The 23,753-nt window shown below is 43.5% G+C and overlaps 1 protein-coding gene across 1 annotated transcript in view; it reads right to left on the reverse strand.

Moving 5' to 3' along the window:
• Positions 1-23,315, reverse strand: part of LOC106563063 (fibroblast growth factor receptor 1-A) — a 30,789-nt gene extending 7,474 nt beyond the window's left edge. The window contains 2 exon segments of the mRNA XM_074112228.1: positions 2,000-2,230; positions 22,758-23,315. Coding sequence (XP_073968329.1) covers positions 2,000-2,117 — 118 coding nt within the window. The 5' untranslated portion in view covers positions 2,118-2,230; positions 22,758-23,315.
• Positions 23,316-23,753: the final 438 nt, after the last annotated feature.

The raw sequence follows: 23,753 nt of genomic DNA on the forward strand, positions 1-23,753 counted from the left end.
GAATGTGCTAGTGATGGCAAAATAATAATACATAAATAATACATTTAGGGTTAAGGTTAGGTTTTTGGGTTAAGGTTAGGGTTAGGGTAAGAGTACGGGTTAGGTTTAGGGAAAATAGGATTTTGAATGGGACTGAATTGTGTGTCCCCACAAGGTTAGCTGTACAGGAGTGTGTGTGTGTGTGTGTGTGTGTGTGTGTGTGTGTGTGTTGCACGCACGCACGCAAACAGGAAGGGCTGAGACAAGGTTACTCTGTGGGGATCTGCTGAGTGGGAATGGAAACGGCATAAAGATTAACCTTTCACCCCTTTTAAAGGTGCCTCGACTATCGCCACAGCGCACACACCACCGCTCCTTCAGAGTTCCCACGTATCTCCCTAACCCCAAGCTCAGAGATAAACAAACACACTCATCATCAGCACCTTCATCCTGACAAATGGCTGCATACAAAAGGGTAAGGATGGGTGTGAGGGTGAGTTGAGGAAGTAGGGCTGCAGAGCTTTAATAATGGGTCCTGTTTGAATACGTTGAATGAGAAAAAAAGCCCTTTTCCTTCTACCATTAGACACAGTCCGATAGGGTTCCAGTCCACAGCATTCACAGATCCAGCCACGTCAGATCAGTGATTACTATAAGCAGGGACATTTTCTACCACACATCCCTTTCCATCTCTCAGCAGAATGTATATATTGATTACTATACAATATAGAACTACTATATTACTAACTACGGGCATTTTCTGCCGCAGATCCCTTCCCTCCCCACATCTCAGCAGGACTGCGACCAGAGAAGGCACACCTCATCATCATATCTACTGTAATCTAGAGAGATTAGGTCCATAATCATCACCACCACAGAGTGACATAGACCATCCCGGAATCCCAGCTCCCAACCTCACTACAGCAGGTCTGTAATCTACAGGGAGAGGTTTACAGAAACTGCATTATGGGAAGTCCTGAATACTGTCTGCTCATGGCAGGGGGAATATTCCTAATGAAAGGTTGTCAAAGATAGACAGAGAGAGAGAGAGTTGGAGAGAGAGAAGAGATACAAACAAAGATGAAATAACTGAAAAGAAGAACGGAATCCACTAAACAAGAGCAGAGCAGGGGGAGGTGGTTGAAATCCAAAGACCAAAACAACTTTATTTGAAAGAAGCAGCGAGACAGAGATGGAAAATTGGAAGCAGCCTTTGTATATGGAAAAATTGTTTGCAGCAGAAGTTACATTTTGGTATTTTTGACTGTGAGAAAAACAAGAGTTGATGTGTTCCAAAACAACAGTATCAAACACACATTCTCTCTGTATCCAAAACACACTCACTCGCACATGCACACAAACACACACACTCGCACGCACACACACACACACACACACACACACCCATGGTGTTAGGGCTGGATAGGATGGCCGTGGTTACAGGACTCGCCAATAGAAGGGAAAAAAACACCTCCTTTCAGACAGCATTAATCCTTTTCTACCAAACACAGCCTTTCTGTTTCACATCCAACCAACTGTGTGTGCGTGGACAGGATATGTAAACCATAGCCAGCGGTGGAGAAGCTAAACCGTGGTTGCGCCATGAAAAATCCCTGTAAACATCCTCAGTTTTTGAACTAAATGGACAAACCTTGAAGATTGAGGTCCTTTCTAGACCAATAAAGAGCCTCCACTCCCCCAAATTGAAGAGTGTGTTCTGTCCTCTGTCTCAGAATAAAGACCCACTGCTAACTGAACAGTTCCAGACAGCGGAACAGAGTCAGTGGGATTGAACCATCACGGAAGCAGCCTGAACCCAGAACCCTCAGCCTGGCATGAAAGAGATCAAATAAGCTCACGTTAAAACGCACACAAGCGAGCAAAACGGAAGCGCACGCACGCACGCATACACAGAAGGCTAATCAGACGCAGCCCTGCCGAGAGAGAGAGCAAACAAGAAAGAAAGAAAGAAAGAAAGAGGAGAGAATTTAAGATCTTTTATGTGGTCCATGTCTCTTACCTGTGTCACTGTCAGTGTCACTGAGGGAAGCAGCTGGTCTGGACTGGGTTAGGGGGGACTGGACCAGTAGAACCAGTAGAGACCAGAGTAGCAGCAGAGACCAGCGAGACAACAACATAATGGCACTGGTATAGCTTAACTGGTACAATGGCAAGGGCAACTGGTACAGGGCTGGCTGTAGAGGGCGCTCCAATGGATCAACCTACAACCATCAACTCTTCAGGTGGGGAACTGTAAGAGGAAAAAAAAGAGAGGGTCGAGAGGGACAATAGTGGTTATGTTAAAAAAAAGGTGAGAAAAGGTCGCGCCACCACTACCCTGTCAGCCCATGCTGTCGGGAGGACATTGGTGGAGACACATGCTCCAGTGTCTCTTTTCACAGGTCTGAGATGGGAACTCCGCTTCCCACACTCCTCAGCCCTCACACTTTAGCACCTGTCCCCGAGGGGGGGTGAGAGAGGCGCACCTACCACACACACAGACACACACTTTTGACGGGTCTCCTGTCAGATCACCTGTCACACCTTAAATGCCCATTGAACATCACAGAACAAAAACGGTGTTATATCACAGTTACCCCATACATCCTCTTCACAGAGTCTTGCGGCGCTACTGAATGGGCAAGTTTAGTGTCTCTCGTCAGAGAGCCAATTTATTTTGGGAGATTGCAAAATATGACCTTTTTATTCAAAATATGACCTTTTTATATATATATATATATATATATATTTTTTTTTTTCTACTTTTTTCTCAACTTGTTTCTCTAACTTTATAGCAAGTCAAGCTTGACATGAAATGCTTTGAAAAAATTATTCAAAAACAAATTCTTTCTGGTCTCTCATCCCAATTAGATCCAAACCAATTTGCCTATCGTGCCTCCAGGGGTGTTGATGATGAGTTACTGGTCATGCTGAACAATATTTACGAATATTTAGAAAAGGCAAATAGCCTAGTGAAAGTTGTATTCATTGACTTCAGTAGCGCGTTTAACACCATCCAACCCCAACCTACTGGTGGATAAACTGGTGAATTTGGGTGTCAACTCTCTACTGATCAAGTGGATTAATAGTTTCCTTGTGAACCGTACCCAACAAGTGAAGTTCAACTCTGCCATCTCTACATCTAGAACGGTGAATACGGGAGCCCCTCAAGGTTGCGTACTTTCACCGATACTGTAAAAACTGTACACAAACGATTGTCAAGCCTCTGACTCAGCCCACAAATTTTTTTCAATATGCAGATGACACCGCTGTTGTGGGTTTCCTCCACCCAGACCAAGCCTCTCTTCAAGGTTTAGACAGAGAAACAGACAAATTCGTCCAGTGGTGCGCATATAACTTTCTTGAAATAAACGTTAAGAAAACCAGAGATGGAAATTGATTTGAGAAGGAACAAAACTCCACTACCTCCTACGAAGATCGATGGGGGAATCAGTCGATAGAGTGACCACATATAAATACCTGGGATTCGAAATAGACAATAAACTGAAATTCAATGACTGTGCCTTTGCAAAGATAAAGAAAATGCAACAGGGAATGTTTTTTTATACGCAAACTGAACCATTTTAATGTTGACTGCCATATCTTACAAATGTTCTATAAATCTGTCCTGCAGAGTGTGCTGTCCTTTGGTCTGATATGCGTGTTTGGAAACATGCGAGTGCAAGACCAAGTCAAGCTTCAGCGCTTGATTAAGACGGTGGGAAGGATAATTGGTATAGATCAAGAATCAGCCTCCAGACAGTACTCATCCCCTTCACTCAAAATTCAGTCACAGCAGCAGCCAGACAAGGGGAAAGAGACTTCTTCAGAAGAAAATCAAAACAGATAGATATGGAGACTCTTTTATTCCAACAGTCATTAGGCTGTATAATAGATAGTCTGTTGGGTATACAGCATATTGCACTTTCACTTTAAATGTGTTGTTATAGCACCTTGAATGAATTCTATTGTGTAGATTCTGTGTTTTCATGTTTTATGTACCATCTTTTTAAGCACATGAAAAAATGAATTTCCCTCTGCTTGTAACGTCTGCTTCCAACTCACACTCTCAAACACGTAGATCCCCTGAACGCAGCTCACTTTCCAGCCCACTTTCCAGCTCACACTCTCAAACACATAGATCCCCTGAATGCAGCTCACTCTCCAGATCCCAATCACCTGAATTCTAATCACATGTTCACACACCTGTATGTCATTATCACACACTATTTAGTTCAGTTGTTTGCACCCCATCACTGTGAGGTATTGTTTGTTTTGTGACACACTTCTTTCTTTCTGGGTTTCCCCGTGGTTTACTCCTGTGTATGATAGTGAGGCAGGCAAAAACTAACAACGCCTTTTGCCTATTCCCTGCCTCTTCCTGTTATCTACCTATTGCCTGACCTCCCGGACTACATTACTAGCCTTTTCCCTGCCTGTTCTGTTGCCCTTTTGGATCCCCTGTGTATGACCTTCTGCCTGCCCCTGGACCCAGCTACCTGCCTCCTCCTGTGGTCCTCTACAATAAACACCTGCTGCTCCCTGCGCTTGAAACCAGCTCTCTGTCTCCCATCGTGTTCATTACACTGGTGGGATAATAAAGTTAATCTGAATCATCAAAAACAAATGTCTTTACCAGCACAATAAACTTAAATGGGAGGGAACAGTCATATAATATAATTGGCTCAACAGCCAATATGCATTATTTAACACTACTATTAAAATAGTACTCACTTATAGGAATGGGTAATTGTTTACAAATTGCTAGTTAACCCATAAAGCCATCAATATTTTCATCTTCTGTGGTTTGGTAACTTCCTGTTCTTGACGGACTCTGGCTGGACTGAGGACGACGCAAATTTGAAACATTTCAAAGTATGTGGCGTCCGTCTCATAACGGAGCCTTTAACCGCAAGGGGGCATCGCGTTTCCACTCTGTTGTGGACATCCACATTGAAATGCATGACATCCGGAGCAACATAACGGAGTGTTTATGGGTAATGTGAATGAGGATTGAGTTACACCTCCCTCTAAAGGCTGCTACACTGTTTACGTGCATGTTCATAGGTGGAGTCGATTTTTGGGGGCAGCAGACACTTTTCCTTGCATTCCACCCAGTGTATATCCACTAGGTGGTGCCAGAGTAGCTTACCAAGCAAGAGGGGCCGAGGCACTCTTTTTGACTCTAGCTAGCGACTTCATTTGAAATTCAGGATCCAGTGTTACAGGCCTGTTACAAATACTAGCTAGCTAGCTACATTTCTGGTGTTCTATTCTTTCAACTCTACTTCACAGAGTAAATTAGCTACAGAAGCAGAAGCAAACATGTCTGCCTCCAAATTGGAAGAGCTTGAAGTGCTCTTACAACTCGTGAGAAATAAGAACAAACGGTGGCAAATTCGTCCACAGAACACTACTAGGTGGGGAAGGAGAATACGTCTCTTGTCCGACCTATGCGAAGCATTGGCGAGGAAAGACAATTTCAATACTTCGGATGTGGGCTGGCAGATTTCACAACCATGGTAGATGTGGGCGCATTTGGTCGGGAGGGAGATGCGGGAATTTCCTCACGATGCAAGTTTGGCTCCCAACTCATTGCAGGCCAGCTGCTGCTACCAAGGCCAGAGTGCTTGCCTGGGGACCCAAACACAGAGCCCATATGTCTTCGTGGGAGACAAGGCGCTTCCTCTGAAAGTCAACATGTGACCATGTCCAGGTAAGATACTGTAAATGGATGTGACTTGTAATATTATGATGTGAAAATTACACCAATGTAAATAGAAGTTGTAATGATATGCCTCACATAAAAGTGCTTTGGCATCCCAGTAGGAGGATGGGGGTCTATGTCCAAAGTATAGATTACACAGTTGTTACAGTACATATTTGATAGCCTTCATGTTGGGGCTCACGAGTGGCGCTGCGGTCTAAGGCACTGCATCTCAGTGCTAGATGCATCACTACAGACCCTGTTTCGATTCCAGGCAATCGGCGCAGTCCCACTCCTGGTCTCTTTCTCCTTTATCAGACTGCGAACATACCGGTTCCGAATCTGTCTCCATGCCGATGCTCCCGAGTGGCGCAGCATTTTAAGGCACTGCATCTCAGTGCAAGAGGTGTCACTACAGTCCCTGGTTCGAATCCAGGCTGTATCACACCTGGCTGTGATTGGTAGTCCCATAGGGCGGCGCACAATTAGCCCAGCGTCGTCCGGGTTTGGTCGGGGTAGGCCATCATTGTAAATAAGAATTTGTTCTTAACTGACTTGCCTAGTTAAATAAAGGATTTTTTTTTTAAATGTTGTACTATCTCCCCCCAGCAGTTGACTTTGCGTTATGGTCCATATACAATCGCAGCAAATCATTTGACAGAGGTGCTCGTTATCGTCTCACCTCCTCGGACAGACGCTCCTCAAAATTGGACAGAGATTTAATTTTGCATAAGGAATGTCAAAATCAAAGCAAACATGCAAGTAGAATAGCAGTAGCAGCATGTCCATTGCTTCCGTGTTTATAAATACCAGAAAGCATGTGAAGTAGACACAGGGGCGGGACTTCCGCTGCAAAGCTTTCTCAGTACTGCCCATCAATTGTATATGTTGCGTTCCAAATTTCATGGGCGCACTTGTTCGTAGTAGGTTTGTGAGCACAACAAGGAGCTGCCCATTTTGTGACATAAAATGACACTGCAACACTCTGTCGGCTCCGACTGCGTACAGTGTCCTGGCCTTAACCCCTTTGTCGCTGTACATGTGCTAGTCGGAACTTGGAAACTCTTAAATGTCCGACCAGCTAACTGGTTCAAGTTATACACGTGCCGCGTTCAACCAATCAGCGAGTCCGAAATGTCAGTTTCCTAGTTCCCGACTAGCACGTGAACGCAGCGTAACCCCTATCCAAAACACCTCCTGCCTGTCAGTGTCACAGTGTTAAAATCTCATTGAGAAGATGGATCTTGTGTTTAGGTGTGATGAAACCTTTCCAACCCACAAACACACACTGTGAGAGACTAACAAAAAGGAGAGCTGTAAAAATACTCTGTAATACATCATCTCCCTGCTTATGGCAGAACAACCTGACGAAACACTAGACCTGGACATCACTGCAGCTGGCAGTGAGGAAAGGTGTGTGTGTGGACATTACCGAGGGTCCGATTCCATAATGAGATCTGTCCTTCGGAGCTGGCAGCCAGTGTGCTCGTGTGTGTGTGTGTGTGTATGTGTGTGTGTGTGTGTGTATGAGAGACAGGATGGTGACCCAGAGAGGGAGGTATGTAACGGTAAAGAGTAGAGCGGGAGGTTTATGAAGACATCATTAATGCCCTTCATTAATGCCGCCCGTAACTCAACCCCACACGAACATTAAAGACTCTCTTAAACGAATGAGTCTGTTTGCAGATTTATGAGTTTTATGGTGTAGAGTCTCCATCATACTGCTGGCTAGCTGACAGCAGAGCACAGCACAGAGACATCCAAGCAGAGACAAAGTGAGGGAGTAAGGGAGAGATATAGAGCATTCTGAGTATGCAGGCTTTTGCTCCAGCACTACTCCAGAGCATGGTAGGAGTAAAAACATGCAAATCCCCGCCATAGTTCTTCAGCAGGAGGGTTGATCAGCCCTGCCATAGAAGCTAAAAGCTAGTTAACAGCTAACACGCCCAGCTCTGTAAACCTCACTGTGGTAGTTATCACACCACCACCACAAAATCACCACAGACACAATTAGAACAGAAATAAGAGTGATTTCTCCCTGCTCTAGCCACGCTGTGTGGCTTCTTTAAATTCTAAAGGAACATTTCAGCAATTTAACAGACACGCTTATACGAAGGGACTTGCTTTCAACTAGAGTAGGGAAGACAACTACCATAAATTATGATCTTCACAAGTAAAAATAACTTTAAGAGCAGTGATAATTATTCTGCAGATGCTGCTGAACTAAACGCCATTGGCTCAGCATGTTGGTACTGTTTATAGCTTAGCGATGGACTGTTACAATGACTCCGGAGGTTTGATATGATTCTAAATGGATGGTCTGAGAGTAGCTACACACACACCCAGGGTGGTGTATAGTCGCTAGGCCAGGAATAGAGCATCACACCAGATCTCTATCGAGGAGAGGGCCTCTACCTATTGGAAACATCTCCCCACTCCCATCTATCTCCCATGCCTTCCCCATACACACTTCCTTCCCGCTTCCTCCCCCATACACCCCCTCTTTCCCTCATCTGTTCTTCATCTCCTCCTCACCCCTAACCCCCCCCCACTCTCTTTCCCCTCTCATCCCTTTAGTTAGATACATTCTAGTTCTCATAAGAATATATTTTTATTCTCCCTCTCTTTCTAGCAGATGTGACCTCTCCAGATTTTCCATTCCGGAAGCCCTCACCTACACACCAGATTTTGCCTCAGATCCGGCCTGTTCCCCCCCGTCAAAGTAACGCTGTCATAGTAACTATGTCATAGTAACACACCATTTCATGGTAGAGGCCCACGCCACCAGCAGACTGGAAAACAGATGACAGTGTGTATGTGTAAAGGGGAGCCATGACTGTCACGTCCTGACCAGTAAAGGGGTTATTTGTTATTGTAGTTTGGTCAGGACGTGGCAGGGGGGTATTTGTTTTATGTGGTTCGGGGTTTGTTAGTACATGCGTTTATGTAGAGGGGTGTTTGGTTAGAGTATTCCGGGGGTTTTGGGTTATGTTCTATATTTCGTATTTCTATGCTCTGTCTAAGTTGTGTATTTCTTTGTTGGCCTGGTATGGCTCTCAATCAGGAACAACTGTACATCGTTGTTGCTGATTGAGAGTCATACTTAGGTAACCTGTTTTCACCTGTCCCTTTGTGGGAAGTTGTTGTTGCACTGCTGTGTGTTAGCCTGCATACTGTTTGTTCGATCGTTTTCTTAATTAAGTGTTCTAAATAAAGTTAAAATGAGCACTCAACCCGCTGCACCTTGGTCCAGTATATACGACGACCGTTACAATGACTCAGGATATGCTACCATTATCAAATCTGTTTTATTTTTCCCAAATTCCGTTTTCTCCGTTTAGTTTTTCCAGGTTTTGTTTCCATGTTTTTTTCTTCAGGTTTTCGCTCTCAAAATCACACTTTTTTTATTATTATAGAAAAACAACTTAATTTGATGTTTTAAGTCCACAACAATGCTTAAACCACATCAAGAGACCACTTTATGTAGATGTTTTGTGTGTAGTTACTCTTTAATTCCAATGCACCTAGCAAGAGGCAGTTGTTCAGTGGTGTTTTTGTAGCGCACATGTGGTGGTAGCATAGCAGTGGGAAGTAGGGGTGCTGCAACACCCCCCCTTATAAATATTTTAGCAAAAATCCAGCACAAAAAAAATATTTTGCCCAAAATGATATTGCTCCTTGCTGAACAGACATAAATAAAATTATTCAAAATACTACACCAGAGAGCATAATTTAGCTACAGAAAATCTGCTGTCTCAGCCACTGCCTGTCACCAAGGGAGTACCCCAAGGCTCAATCCTCTGCCCCACGCTCTTCTCAATTTACATCAACAACATAGCTCAGGCAGTATGAAGCTCTCTCATCCATTTATATGCAGATGATACAGTCTTATACTCAGCAAGCTTTCTCTACCCTTAACCTTGTTCTGAACACCTCCAAAACAAAGGTCATGTGGTTTGGTAAGAAGAATGCCCCTCTTCCCACAGTTGTTATTACTACCTCTGAGGGTTTAGAGCTTGAGGTAGTCACCTCATACAAGTACTTGGGAGTATGGCTAGATGGTGCACTGTCCTTCTCTCCGCACATATCAAAGCTGCAGGCTAAAGTTAAATCTAGACTTGGTTTCCTCTATCATAACCGCTCCTCTTTCACCCCAGCTGCCAAACTAACCCTGATTCAGATGACCATCCTACCCATGCTAGATTACGGAGACAAAATGTATAGATCTGGAGGTAACAATGCTCTCGAGCGGCTAGTAGTTCTTTACCATTCGGCCATCAGATTTCCCACCAATGCTCCTTATAGGACACATCACTGCACTCTATACTCCTCTGTAAACTGGTCATCTCTGTATACCCGTCGCAAGACCCACTGGTTGATACTTATTTATAAAACCCTCTTAGGCCTCACTCCCCCCTGAGATATCTACTGCAGCCCTCATTCTCTACATACAACACCCATTCTGCTAGTCACATTCTGTTAAAGGTCCCCAAAGCACACACAACCCTGGGTCACCCCTCTTTTCAGTTCGCTGCAGCTAGCAACTGGAACGAACTGCAACAAACACTCAAACTGGACAGTTTTATCTCAATCTCTTCATTCAAAGACCCAAAGACTCCTGGCCTGGGTATCCTGGAAGGATATTGACCTTGACCCGTCAGTAGAGGATGCCTGGTTGTTCATTTAAAATGCTTTCCTAACCATCTTAACTTCACTAGGGTAGGGGGCAGGATTCGGAATTTTGGATTAAAAGCGTTCCCAAAGAAAACTGCCTGCTACTCAGGCCCAGAAGCTAAGATATGCATATAATTAGATTTGGATAGAAAACACTCTAACGTTTCCAAAACTGTTAAAATAATGTCTGTGAGTATAACAGAACTGATATGGCAGGCAAAAACCAGAGGAAAATCCATCCAGGAAGTACTATTATTTTGAAAGGCTGTTTTTCCATTGAAAGCCTATCCACCATACAAAGACTTAGGACCCAGTTCACGATCTCTATGGCTTCTTCTACATGTGGCCAGTCTTTAGGCATTGTTTCAGGCTTTGACTCAAAAAACTGAGGGAGATACAGCACTGTCAATGAGTGGATAGTGGAAATTTCCAAACATGAGTCCAGCGTGCGATTGGGAGCGCACCTTTCTTGTTTTCTCCTCTTCTATTGACGAAGCTTTTGTCCGGTTGAAATATTATTGATTATTTATGACAAAAACAACCTGAGACTTGATTTTAAACATCGTTTGACATGTTTCTACGAACTTTTATTATACTTTTTTGGATTTTTCGTCTGTCTGTTGTGACCGCGCTTTGTTCCAATGGTTTGCTGAACAAAACGCACCAACAAAACTGAGGTTTTTGGACATAAAGAGGGACATTATCGAACAAAACGAACATTTATTGTATAACATGGAGTCTGAGTCCAACCATATGAAGATCATCAAAGGTAAGTGATACATTTTATCGCTATTTCTGACTTTTGTTACTCCTCTTCTTGGCTGCTAACTGTTTGTAATGATTTGTCTGCTGGGCGCTGTTCTCATATAATCACATGGTTTGCTTTCGCCGTAAAGCCTTTTTGAAATCTGACACAGCGGTTGGATTAACAAGAAGTTTATCTTTAAGCTGGTGTATAACATTTGTATTTTTATGTATGTTTATTATGAGAATTTCTGTTTTGTTGAGTTTCACGCGCTGCAATTTCACCGGATGTTGTTTGAGACAGTGGATTATTGAACAAAACGGAGGTTTTTGGATATAAACATGGACTTTATCGAACACACAAACATTTATTGAGTAAATGGGAGTCTTGTGAGTGCAAACATATGAAGATCATCAAAGGTAAGTGATTAATTTTATCACTATTTCTGACTTGTGTAACTCCTCTACTTGGCTTGTTACTGTTTGTAATGATTTGTCTGCTGGGCGCTGTTAATCGCATGGTATGCTTTCGCGGTAAAGCCTTTTTGAAATCTGACACCGTGGTTGGATTAACAAGAAGTTTATATTTGAACCCATGTATAACACTTGTATGTTTAATTAATTTTTATAATGAGTATTTCTGTTTTTGAATTTGGCGCTCTACAATTTCACTGGATGTTGGCCAGGTGGGACGCTAGCGTCCCACACCCCCTAGTGAGGTTAAATAAGCATGCCCCATTCAAGAAACATAGAACTAAGAACAGATATAGCCCCTGGTTCACTCCTAACTTGACTGCCCTTGACCAGCACAAAAACATCCTGTGGCATACTGCATTAGCATCGAATAGCCCCCGCAATATGCAACTTTTCAGGGAAGTCAGGAACCAATATACACAGTCAGTTAGGAAAGCAAAGGCTAGCTTTTTCAAACAGAAACTTGCATCCATATGAGCACCTCCTTTCAGCTGCCCACTGCACTGAGGCTAGGAAACACTGTCACCACTGATAAATCCACGATAATCGCGAATTTCAATAAGCATTTTTCTACGGCCGTCCATACTTTCCACCTGGCTCCCCCTACCCCGGCCAACAGCTCTGCACCCCACGCAGCAACTTGCCCAAGCCTCCCCCCGCTTATCCTTCACCCAAATCCAGATAGCTGATGTTCTGAAAGAGCTGCAAAATCTGGACCCATACAAATCAGCTGGGCTAGACAATCTTTCTAAAATTATCCGCCGCAATTGTTGCAAACCCTATTACTAGCCTGTTTAACCTCTCCTTCGTATCATCTGAGATCCCTAAAGGTTGGAAAGCTGCCGCAGTCATCCCACTCTTCAAAAGGGATAGAAACTCTAGACCCAAACTGTTACAGACCTATATCCATCCTGCCCTGCCTTTCTAAAGTCTTCAAAAGCCAAGTTAACAAACAGATCACCGACCATTTTGAATCGCACCGTACCTTCTCCGCTATGCAATCTGGTTTCCGAACTGGTCATGGGTGCACCTCAGCCATGCTCAAGGTCCTAAACGATATCATAACCGCCATTGATAAAAGACAGTACTGTGCAGCCGTCTTCATCGACCTGGCCAAGGCCTTCGACTCTGTCAATCACCGCATTCTTATCGGCATACTCAATAGCCTTGGTTTCTCAAATGACTGCCTCGCCTAGTTCACCAACTACTTCTCAGACAGAGTTCAGTGTGTCAAATCGGAGGGCCTGTTGTCCAGACCTCTGGCAGTCTCTATTGGGGGTGCCACAGAGTTCAATTCTTGGGCCGACACTTTTCTCTGTATACATCAATGATGTCAATCTTGCTGCTGGTGATTCTCTGATCCACCTCTACGCAGACGACACTATTCTGGATACATCTGGCCCTTCTTTGGACACTGTTAACAAACCTCCAAACGAGCTTCAAAGCCATACAACACTCCTTCCGTGGTCTCCAACTGCACTTACGTGCTAGTAAAACTAAATGCATGCTCTTCAACCGATCGCTGCCCGCACCCACCCGCCCGACTAGCATCACTACTCTGGACCGTTCTGACTTAGAATATGTGGACAACTACAAATACCTAGGTGTCTGGTTAGACTGTAAACTCTCCTTCCAGACTCGCATCAAGCATCTCCAATCCAAAATTAAATCTAGAATTGGCTTCCTATTTCGCAATAAAGCCTCCTTCACTCATGCTGCCAAGCATATCCCCGTAAAACGGACTACCCTACCGATCCTTGACTTCGGCAATGTCATTTACAAAATAGTCTCCAACACTCTACTCAGCAAATTGGATGTAGTCTGTCACAGTGCCATCCGTTTTGTAACTAAAGCCCCATATACTACCCACCACTGCGACCTGTATGCTCTCATTGGCTGGCCCTCGCTACGTATCCGTCGCCATACCCACTGGCTCCAGGTCATCTATAAGTCTTTGCTAGGTAAAGGACCTTATCATAGCTCTCTGGTCACCATAGCAACACCCACCCGTAGCACGCGCTCCAGCGGGTATATTTCACTGGTCATCCCCAAAGCCAACACTTACTTTGGCCGCCTTTCCGTCCAGTTCTCTGCTGCCAATTACTGGAACGAATTGCACAAGTCACTGAAGCTGGAGACATATCGCCCTCACTAACTATAAGCATCAGCTGTCAGAGCAGCTTGCCGATCTCTGCACCTGTACACAGCCCATCTGTAAATAGCCCACCCAACTACCTCATCCCCATATTGTTATGTTTTTGCTCTTTTACACCCCAGTATTTCTACTTGCACATCATCATCTGCACATCTATGACTCCAACGTTAATGCTAAATTGTAATTATTTCACCACTATGGCCTATTTATTGCCTTACCTCCCTAATCTTACTACATTTGCACACTGTATATAGATTTTTCTATTGTGTTATTGACTGTACGTTTGTTTATCCCATGTGAACTCTGTGTTGTTTTTGCCGCACTGCCTTGCTTTATCTTGACCAGGTCGCAGTTGTAAATGAGAACTTGTTCTCAACTGGCCTACCCGGGTTAAATATATGTGAAATAAAAAAATTAAAATATATTTTTTTTTAAATCATGGACACTCTTACTGACAGTTGCGGCTACTTTGTGTGATGTATTGCTGTCTCTACCTTGTTGCCCTTTGTGCTGTTGTCTGTGCCCAATAATGTTTGTACCATGTTTTGTGCTGCTACCATGTTGTGTTGCTACCATGTTATTGTTATGTTGTGTTGCTACCATGCTGTGTTGTCATGTGTTGCTGCCATGCTATGTTGTTATCTAAAGGTCTCTCTTAATTTAGTATTGTCTCTCTTGTTGTGATGTGTTTTGTCCTATATTTATATTGTATTAGCTTTTTATTTTTAATCCCAGGCCCCCGTCTCCGCAGGAGGCTTTTTGCTAGTTAAATAAAGGTTAAATATTATTTTTTTAAATAGCTTCTACAAAATAGCTGTGGGTTTAGTTTTATCACAAGCACTTTCAGCTGGGAAGGCCGCAATTTGGGCAGCACGTGAGCCAAATATACACTGCTCAAAAAAATAAAGGGAACACTTAAACAACACAATGTAACTCCAAGTCAATCAAACTTCTGTGAAATCAAACTGTCCACTTAGGAAGCAACACTGATTGACAATAAATTTCACATGCTGTTGTGCAAATGGAATAGACAACAGGTGGAAATGATAGGCAATTAGCAAGACACCCCCAATAAAGGAGTGGTTCTGCAGGTGGGGACCACAGACCACTTCTCAGTTCCTATGCTTCCTGGCTGATGTTTTGGTCACTTTTGAATGCTGGCGGTGCTTTCACTCTAGTGGTAGCATGAGACGGAGTCTACAACCCACACAAGTGGCTCAGGTAGTGCAGCTCATCCAGGATGGCACATCAATGCGAGCTGTGGCAAGAAGGTTTGCTGTGTCTGTCAGCGTAGTGTCCAGAGCATGGAGGCGCTACTAGGAGACAGGCCAGTACATCAGGAGACGTGGAGGAGGCCGTAGGAGGGCAACAACCCAGCAGCAGGACCGCTACCGCCGCCTTTCTGCAAGGAGGAGCAGGAGAAGCACTGCCAGAGCCCTGCAAAATGACCTCCAGCAGGCCACAAATGTGCATATGTCTGCTCAAACGGTCAGAAACAGACTCCATGAGGGTGGTATGAGGGCCCGACGTCCACAGGTGGGGGTTGTGCTTACAGCCCAACACCGTGCAGGACGTTTGACATTTGCCAGAGAGCACCAAGATTGGCAAATTCGCCACTGGCGCCCTGTGCTCTTCACAGATGAAAGCAGGTTCACACTGAGCACGTGACAGACGTAACAGAGTCTGGAGACGCCGTGGAGAACGTTCTGCTGCCTGCAACATCCTCCAGCATGACCGGTTTGGCGGTGGGCCAGTCATGGTGTGGGGTGGCATTTCTTTGGGGGGCCGCACAGCCCTCCATGTGCTCGCCAGAGGTAGCCTGACTGCCATTAGTTACCGAGATGAGATCCTTAGACCCCTTGTGAGACCATATGCTAGTGCAGTTGGCCCTGGGTTCCTCCTAATGCAAGACAATGCTAGACCTCATGTGGCTGGAGTGTGTCAGCAGTTCTTGCAAGAGGAAGGCATTGATGCTATGGACTGGCCCGCCCGTTCCCCAGACCTGAATCCAATTGAGCACATCTGGGACATAATTTCTCGCTCCATCCACCAACGCCACGTTGCACCACTGACTGTCCAGGAGTTGGCAGATGCTTTAGTCCAGGTCTGGGAGGAGATCCCTCAGGAGACCATCCGCCACCTCATCAGGAGCATGCCCAGGCGTTGTAGGGAGGTCATACAGGCACGTGGAGGCCACACACACTACTGAGCCTCATTTTGACTTGTTTTAAGCTGGCCCGCCTCTTTTTATATAAATTAAAGCCTGTTAATGGTGAACAGAACTCATTTACGCGACCCCAAACTTTTCTGACAGGAAGTGGTCCTGTTTTGATTGTTTAAACCCCCCATTGAAAAACACTTAGAATATTTACTTCCAGCTTGTATTAGATTTGTCTGGCAACAAGAATACCTAACGGTGATATTATCCGCGCTACTTCATGTTGGGTACCCTCGTTCCAATACGTTATAAAAGGCTATGCATTCGTCCACCTTGAATATTATTCATGTTCTGGTTAAAAAAGGCCCTAATGATTTATGCTATACAACGTTTGACATGTTTGAACGAACGGAAATATATTTTTCCCCTCGTTCATGACGAGAAGTCCGGCTGGCTTACATCATGTGCTAACGAGACGGAGATTTTTGGACATAAATGATGAGCTTTTTTGAACAAAACTACATTCGTTATGGACCTGTGATACCTGGAAGTGACATCTGATGAAGAGAATCAAAGGTAATGGATTATTTACATAGTATTTTCGATTTTAGATCTCCCCAACATGACGTCTAGTCTGTATCGCAACGCGTATTTTTCTGGGCACAGTGCTCAGATTATTGCAAAGTGTGATTTCCCAGTAAGGTTATTTTTAAATCTGGCAAGTTGATTGCGTTCAAAAGATGTAAATCTATAATTCTTTAAATGACAATATAATATTTTACCAATGTTTTCTAATTTTAATTATTTAATTTGTGACGCTGACTTGACTGCCGGTTATTGGAGGGAAACGATTTCCTCAACATCAATGCCATAGTAAAACGCTGTTTTTGTATATAAATATGAACTTGATAGAACTAAAAATGCATGCATTGTCTAACATAATGTCCTAGGAGTGTCATCTGATGGAGATTGTAAAAGGTTAGTGTATCATTTTAGCTGGTTTTATGGTTTTGGTGACCCTGTCTTTGACTTGACAAAACATTACACACAACTCTTGTAAATGTACTGTCCTAACATACTCTAAATTTATGCTTTCGCCGTAAAACCTTTTTGAAATCGTAAAACGTGGTTAGATTAAGGAGATGTTTATCTTTCAAATGGTGTAACATAGTTGTATTTTTGAAAAATTTGAATTTTGACATTTATTTGGATTCAAATTTGCCGCTCTTGAAATGCGCTGTTGTTGGCCCCAGAGCGTCCCACCTAGCCCCAAGAGGTTAAGGACATTACATCAAAGTTGGATCAGCCTGTAGTGTGGTTTTCCACTTTAATTTTGAGTGTGACTCCAAATCCAGACCTCCATGGGTTGATAAATTGGATTTCTATTGATTATTTTTGTGTGATTTTGTTGTCAGCACATTCAACTATGTAAAGAAAAAAGTATTTCATAAGATTATTTCTTTCATTCAGATCTAGGATGTGTTGTTTAAGAGTTCCCTTTATTTTTTTGAGCAGTATATACCTGGCACTCTAACCCTGGCACTCTAACTGTTAAACTCATTAGTACACTAACAATGGCTGCCAGTCCTGACTTGAATGGGAACTGCCCATCTATGGATCATATATCTATGGTTGTTCGCAGCTGTCAGTTTGCCTTTCACAAATGTATAAAAACAATTGTGAGAAAAACGTAGGCCTACCATTTGGAAAGCAAATGCCTAATGCTGAAAAGAGTGGACTAATCTGTCTGTGGAAGCAAACTATTTTTTTCTCAACAACTTTCAGCGATTCTGAGCAAACAGCACTTGAGATATTGGCACGAGCGCGTCGGGCATTACTGGTGAGTGGCCTATGAATCATTTTCATCATTGGGTGAGTCAGTGTCACTGGAAAGTTTATTTCGTAGCTTAATGTAGCCTACAGTGCATTTGGAAAGTATTCAGAAACCTTGACTTCTTCCACATTTTGTTACGTTTCAGCATTATTCTAAAATAAATGTTTTCCTCCACCAATCTACACACAATACCCCATAATATCAAAGCAAAAACAGGTTTTTAGAAATCTGTGCAAATGTATAACAAATTTAAAGCTGAAATATTACGTTTACATACGTATTCAGTCCCTTTACTCAGTACTTTGCTGAAGCACCTTCGGCAGCGATTACAGCCTCGAGTCTACTTGGGTATGACGCTACAAGCTTGACACACCTATATTTGGGGAGTTTCTCCCATTCTTCTCTGCAGATACTCTCAAGCTCTGTCAGGTTGGATGGGGAGCGTCGCTGCACAGCTATTTTCAGGACTCTCCAGAGATGTTCAATCAGGTTCAAGTCTGGGCTCTGGCTGGGCCACTCAAGGACATTCAGAGACTTGTCCCGAAGCCACTCCTACGTTGTCTTGGCTGTGTGCTTAGGGTCATTGTGTTGGAAGGTGTACGTTCGCCCCAGTCTGAGGTCCTGAGCGCTCTGGAGCAGGTTTTCATCAAGGATCTCTGTACATTTCTCTGTTCATCTTTCCCTCGATCATGAATAGTTTCCCAGTCCCTGCCGCTGAAAAACATCACCACAGTATGATGCTGCCACCATGCTTCACCATAGGGATGGTGCAAGGTTTCCTCCAAACATGATGCTTGGCATTCAGGCCAAAGAGTTCAATCTTGGTTTTATCAGAGCAGTGAATCTTGTTTCTCATGGTCTGAGAGTCTTTAGGTACCCTTTAGCAAACTTCAAGCGGGATGTCATGTGCCTTTTACTGAGGAGTGGCTTCCGTCTGGCCACTCTACCGTAAAGGCCTGATTGGTGGAGTGCTGCAGTGATAATTGTCCTTCTGGAAGATTCTCCCATCTCCACAGAGGAACTCTCGAGCTCTGTCAGAGTGACCATCGGGTTCTTGGTCACCTCGCTGACCAAGGCACTTCTCCCCTGATTGCTCAGTTTGGCCGGGCGGCCAGCTCTAGGAAGAGTCTTGGTGGTTCCAAACATCTTCCATTTAAGAATAATGGAGGCCACTGTTTTGGGGGACCTTCAATGCTGCAGAAATGTTTTGTTACGCTTCCCCAGATCTGTGCCTCGACAAAATCCTGTCTCGGAGCTACGGACAATTCCTTCGACCTCATGGCTTGGTTTTTGCTTTGACATGCACTGTCAACTGTGGGACCTTATATAGACAGGTGTGTGCCTTTCCAAATCATGTCGAATCAATTGAATTTACCACAGGTGGGCTCCAATCAAGTTGCAGAAACATCTCAAGGATGATCAATGGAAACAGGATGCACCTGAGCTCAATTTCGCGTCTCATAGCAAAAGGTCTGAATGCTTATGTAAATAAGGTATTTCTGTTTTTTGCAAAAATTAAATTAAAAAACGTTTTAGTTTTGTCATTATTTGTATTGATGAGGAAAATTTGAATTTAAACAATTATAGAATAAGGCTGTAACATCACTTGAAAAAGTCTAGGGGTATTTCCCGAAGGGACTGTATATAGACGGGGATTCTCGTTGCCTCTTCAGAAAGTTGCAAAAAATACGAATCACTCATGCATTCTGTTCACGTCTAATGATAAACTTGGTCAAATTAATAAACGTTCAAACATTTAGTTGAATCCTTGCTAAATTAACCCTGTGTAGCTTAGTTGGTAGAGCATGGCACTTGCAACGCCAGGTTTGCCGGTCCAATTCCCAAGGAGGACAAGTATGAAAATGTATGGACTCAATACTGAAATCACTCTGGATAAGAGCGTCTGCTAAATGACTAAAATGTAAAATGTTCAACATATTGTTGAATTACATTATAATGTCTAGATACAGTGTTTTGCGGCCATGGTCTCTACATCGCATATTTTATAGGGCCCTATACCATGAAATGTCCATGGTCCCAAAGTGGGCTACATGAATCATTTGATTGTACAACTACACAACCCAGCTGAAGTACGGTTACATACAGAGGCTGAATGTCTGGAGACAGAGAAGAGGACATGTTGAGAGTAGCACTGGAGAACAGCTCTCTCTTACCATATACTTCTATCTACCTCTCCACTCTCTTTATATATATATATACAGTGAGGGAAAAAAGTATTTGATCCCCTGCTGATTTTGTACGTTTGCCCACTGACAAAGAAATGATCAGTCTATAATTTTAATGGTAGGTTTATTTGAACAGTGAGAGACAGAATAACAACAAAAAAATCCAGAAAAACATGCATTTTAATGAGGGAAATAAGTATTTGACCCCCTCTCAATTAGAAAGATTTCTGGCTCCCAGGTGTCTTTTATACAGGTAACGAGCTGAGATTAGAGCACACTCTTAAAGGGAGTGCTCCTAATCTCAGTTTGTTACCTGTATAAAAGACACCTGTCCACAGAAGCAATCAATCAGATTCCAAACTCTCCACCATGGCCAAGACCAAAGAGCTCTCCAAGGATGTCAGGGACAAGATTGTAGACCTACACAAGGCTGGAATGGGCTACAAGACCATCGCCAAGCAACTTGGTGAGAAGGTGACAACATTTGGTGGAATTATTCGCAAATGGAAGAAACACAAAAGACCTGTCAGTCTCCCTCGGCCTGGGGCTCCATGCAAGATCTCACCTCGTGGAGTTGCAATGATCATGAGAACGGTGAGGAATTAGCCCAGAACTACACGGGAGGATCTTGTCAATGATCTCAAGGCAGCTGGGACCATAATCACCAAGAAAACATTGGTAACACACTACGCCGTGAAGGACTGAAATCCTGCAGCGCCCGCAAGTTCCCCCTGCTCAAGAAAGCACATATACATGCCCGTCTGAAGTTTGCCAAAGAACAGCTGAATGATTCAGAGGACAACTGGTGAAAGTGTTGTGGTCAGATGAGACCAAAACGGAGCTCTTTGGCATCAACTCAACTCGCCGTGTTTGGAGGAGGAGGAATGCTGCCTATGACCCTAAGAACACCATCCCCACCGTTAAACATGGAGGTGGAAACATTATGCTTTGGGGGTGTTTTTCTGCTAAGGGGACAGGACAACTTCACCGCATCAAAGGGATGATGGACAGGGCCATGTACCGTCAAATCTTGGGTCAGAACCTCCTTCCCTCAGCCAGGGCATTGAAAATGGGTCGTGGATGGGTATTCCAGCATGAAAATGACCCAAAACACATGGCCAAGGCAACAAAGGAGTGGCTCAAGAAGAAGCACATTAAGGTCCTGGAGTGGCCTAGCCAGTCTCCAGACCTTAATCCCATAGAAAATCTGTGGAGGGAGCTGAAGGTTCGAGTTGCCAAACGTCAGCCTCGAAACCTTAATGACTTGGAGAAGATCTGCAAAGAGGAGTGGGACAAAATCCCTCCTGAGATGTGTGCAAACCTGGTGGCCAACTACAAGAAACGTCTGACCTCTGTGATTGCCAACAAGGGTTTTGCCACCAAGTACTAAGTCATGTTTTGCAGAGGGGTCAAATACTTATTTCCCTCATTAAAATGCAAATCATTTTATAATATTCTTGACATGCGTTTTTCTGGATTTTTTTGTTGTTATTCTGTCTCTCACTGTTCAAATAAACCTACCATTAAAATTATAGACTGATCATTTCTTTGTCAGTGGACAAATGTACAAAATCAGCAGGGGATCAAATACTTTTTTCTCTCACTGTATATTTTATTATCTCTCTCTCTCTCTCTCTACTCTTCACCCATCTGTCTCTCTTTCTCTTGCTCCTCCCTGAATGAGGCATCTGACATAGAACACCAATTACAAATTCGCTCCGATCACAAGTTAGTCAGGAGTTCTTACACAGACATTCAGCGTCTCTCACTGTTACCCTGGTGAGTAACATTTCCAATGTATGCATTATGCAAATACACTTGAAACTGAACTCTCACACCATGACATGATTATCATTATTGTGTGTGTGTGTGTGCTATATTACCCCATATGTGCAGATATGAACATCCAAAGTAGTCTTCTGAACATAATGGTCCGGTTTCCCGGTTAAGCCTAGTCCTGGCCTAACAAAGCTCGATGGAGAATCTCGGTTTAAAGTGCTTTTTAGTCGAGGACTAGCTTTAATCTCTGTCCAGGAAACCGGTCCAATAACTTTTTCAATGCCACGGATCATGTGGCAATATAACTAATTCAATTCCATTCTATTCATCAGCCGGTGACAGTTGGTTCCGCGCGTGAGTCACCGGTCAAGCGCAGTGAGTCAACAGAAATCGCATGCATCAGCCAGGTCTCATCAGACGTGACAAAAGCGTCATTTACCGTACACCGACACATTTACAGCCACGTCTATCGGACACAATGTCCCCACATTAGCAGTGACCTGTGACTGACTGCTTGTGCTGTGTTCCTCAGAGAGAGACATGGGTCAAGGATTACCAGCTGGACTCTCCCCTCTGGTTTGTAAATGTGGTCACCTTTGTGTATATCTTATACATTATTAATGGCGCCTTTATAAGACATTATACGGCTATAAAGGGTGCATGCCATAGGATATATGGATTAATGGTTAAGTAATGTGAAGCATTGTAGTTCATGAAGGGTTCATTCGTTTAACTGATAAATCAAGAGGAAACCCTCGGATATCCAACTCATTCGAAACAAACCCTTTGTTATTGCAGTTGCATAATTATTCAATAGGCTACCACATGCAGGGGCTCCTAAATTCCATAGGCAATTTTTCTTATATAGGCTATGCATTTCAAATCTATATGAACATGCTTGACTAGATACCCTACACCTACTTAATTTAAACGTAGCATTGTTTTTATCAAAAGAGCAATGATTCTGAAAAATAATGAACCAATGTTTACAAACCACAAAATGCAAGCTACATGCAACATTGTGTGACTACAGTCTTGCTATTTATTGGATTGCATTGGTGTCTCACCTGCGTTTCTGATCCTTGTACAACACCCCTCGAGGAGGTAGGATAGGAATTAAATGTCCGACTCCTTTGATGGCTTCAAGTCACAACTCCCGAAAAAACATAGGAATTTTTCCGAGTTCAAATAGAGTGGCGCGGCGAAGCCACGCGTAATGGACGTTGACTGCAGAGTATGGTGCGGTCTCTCTTTCTACCTTCCAACAAGTTTTATAACTAAGACTTTCAGTTCGAATACAACAGCATTTCGTTGTTTATCCGTTTCAGTAAACCAGCAAATCTCGAGGCATTTTAGTTTACACCAAATGTGCCTATTCCTGCCTGGAGAAAACGTCGGAACTCCGACCGTTTTCTGTATTGTCTTGGAACTGTCGAATAAAGTCGCGAAAAAAACTTTGCACAATCCTGCAACCTAATATTTTGCTGAAATTATATATATATTTTTTAAGTCAACAACGCAGAGATGTACTCTAATTTGTTAATAGCATTTGAGGTGAAGTGGCTGGCAACTTCAATTAATATATTTCAGAGCAGCGAATTCCAATTCTCACTGTGCGTTGTGTGCGCGTGTTTGGGTAGGTGGGGGGTTACAGAGCTGGGAGATTCTGAAGGAGACCTCCCCCTTCCCTGCTTGCCTCTGTCGCCCCACCCTCCGTCTCAATTGCAGGAACTCCAAATTATTTTAGCCTACACTGTAAACCTGTAGGTCTATCCCAAATAAAACAAAGAGTTCTCTACTGACTTGACTGACCAAAACACAGCATAATTTGGAAATAGACAGTAGCCTATGTTTGTTTGTGTTTTGGCAACATTCTCATAGGCTTTGATTACTCATCGTTGTTGTCGACTGCATTTTTAACTATGACCTAACAGGGAAATGGCCTTCATATCTTGTTGGAGGGAGAGCCCTGCTGTGTGAGTTTGTGAGTTGTGGGGGGAGGGGGGCTGACTGGCTAAGCAGTGATGTAACTGGGCCTGGTCTAAGTAGGTTATACAGTTGAT

Source organism: Salmo salar, chromosome ssa11 (assembly GCF_905237065.1).
Source record: "Salmo salar chromosome ssa11, Ssal_v3.1, whole genome shotgun sequence".
In the NCBI taxonomy this organism is placed as follows: Eukaryota; Metazoa; Chordata; class Actinopteri; order Salmoniformes; family Salmonidae; genus Salmo; species Salmo salar.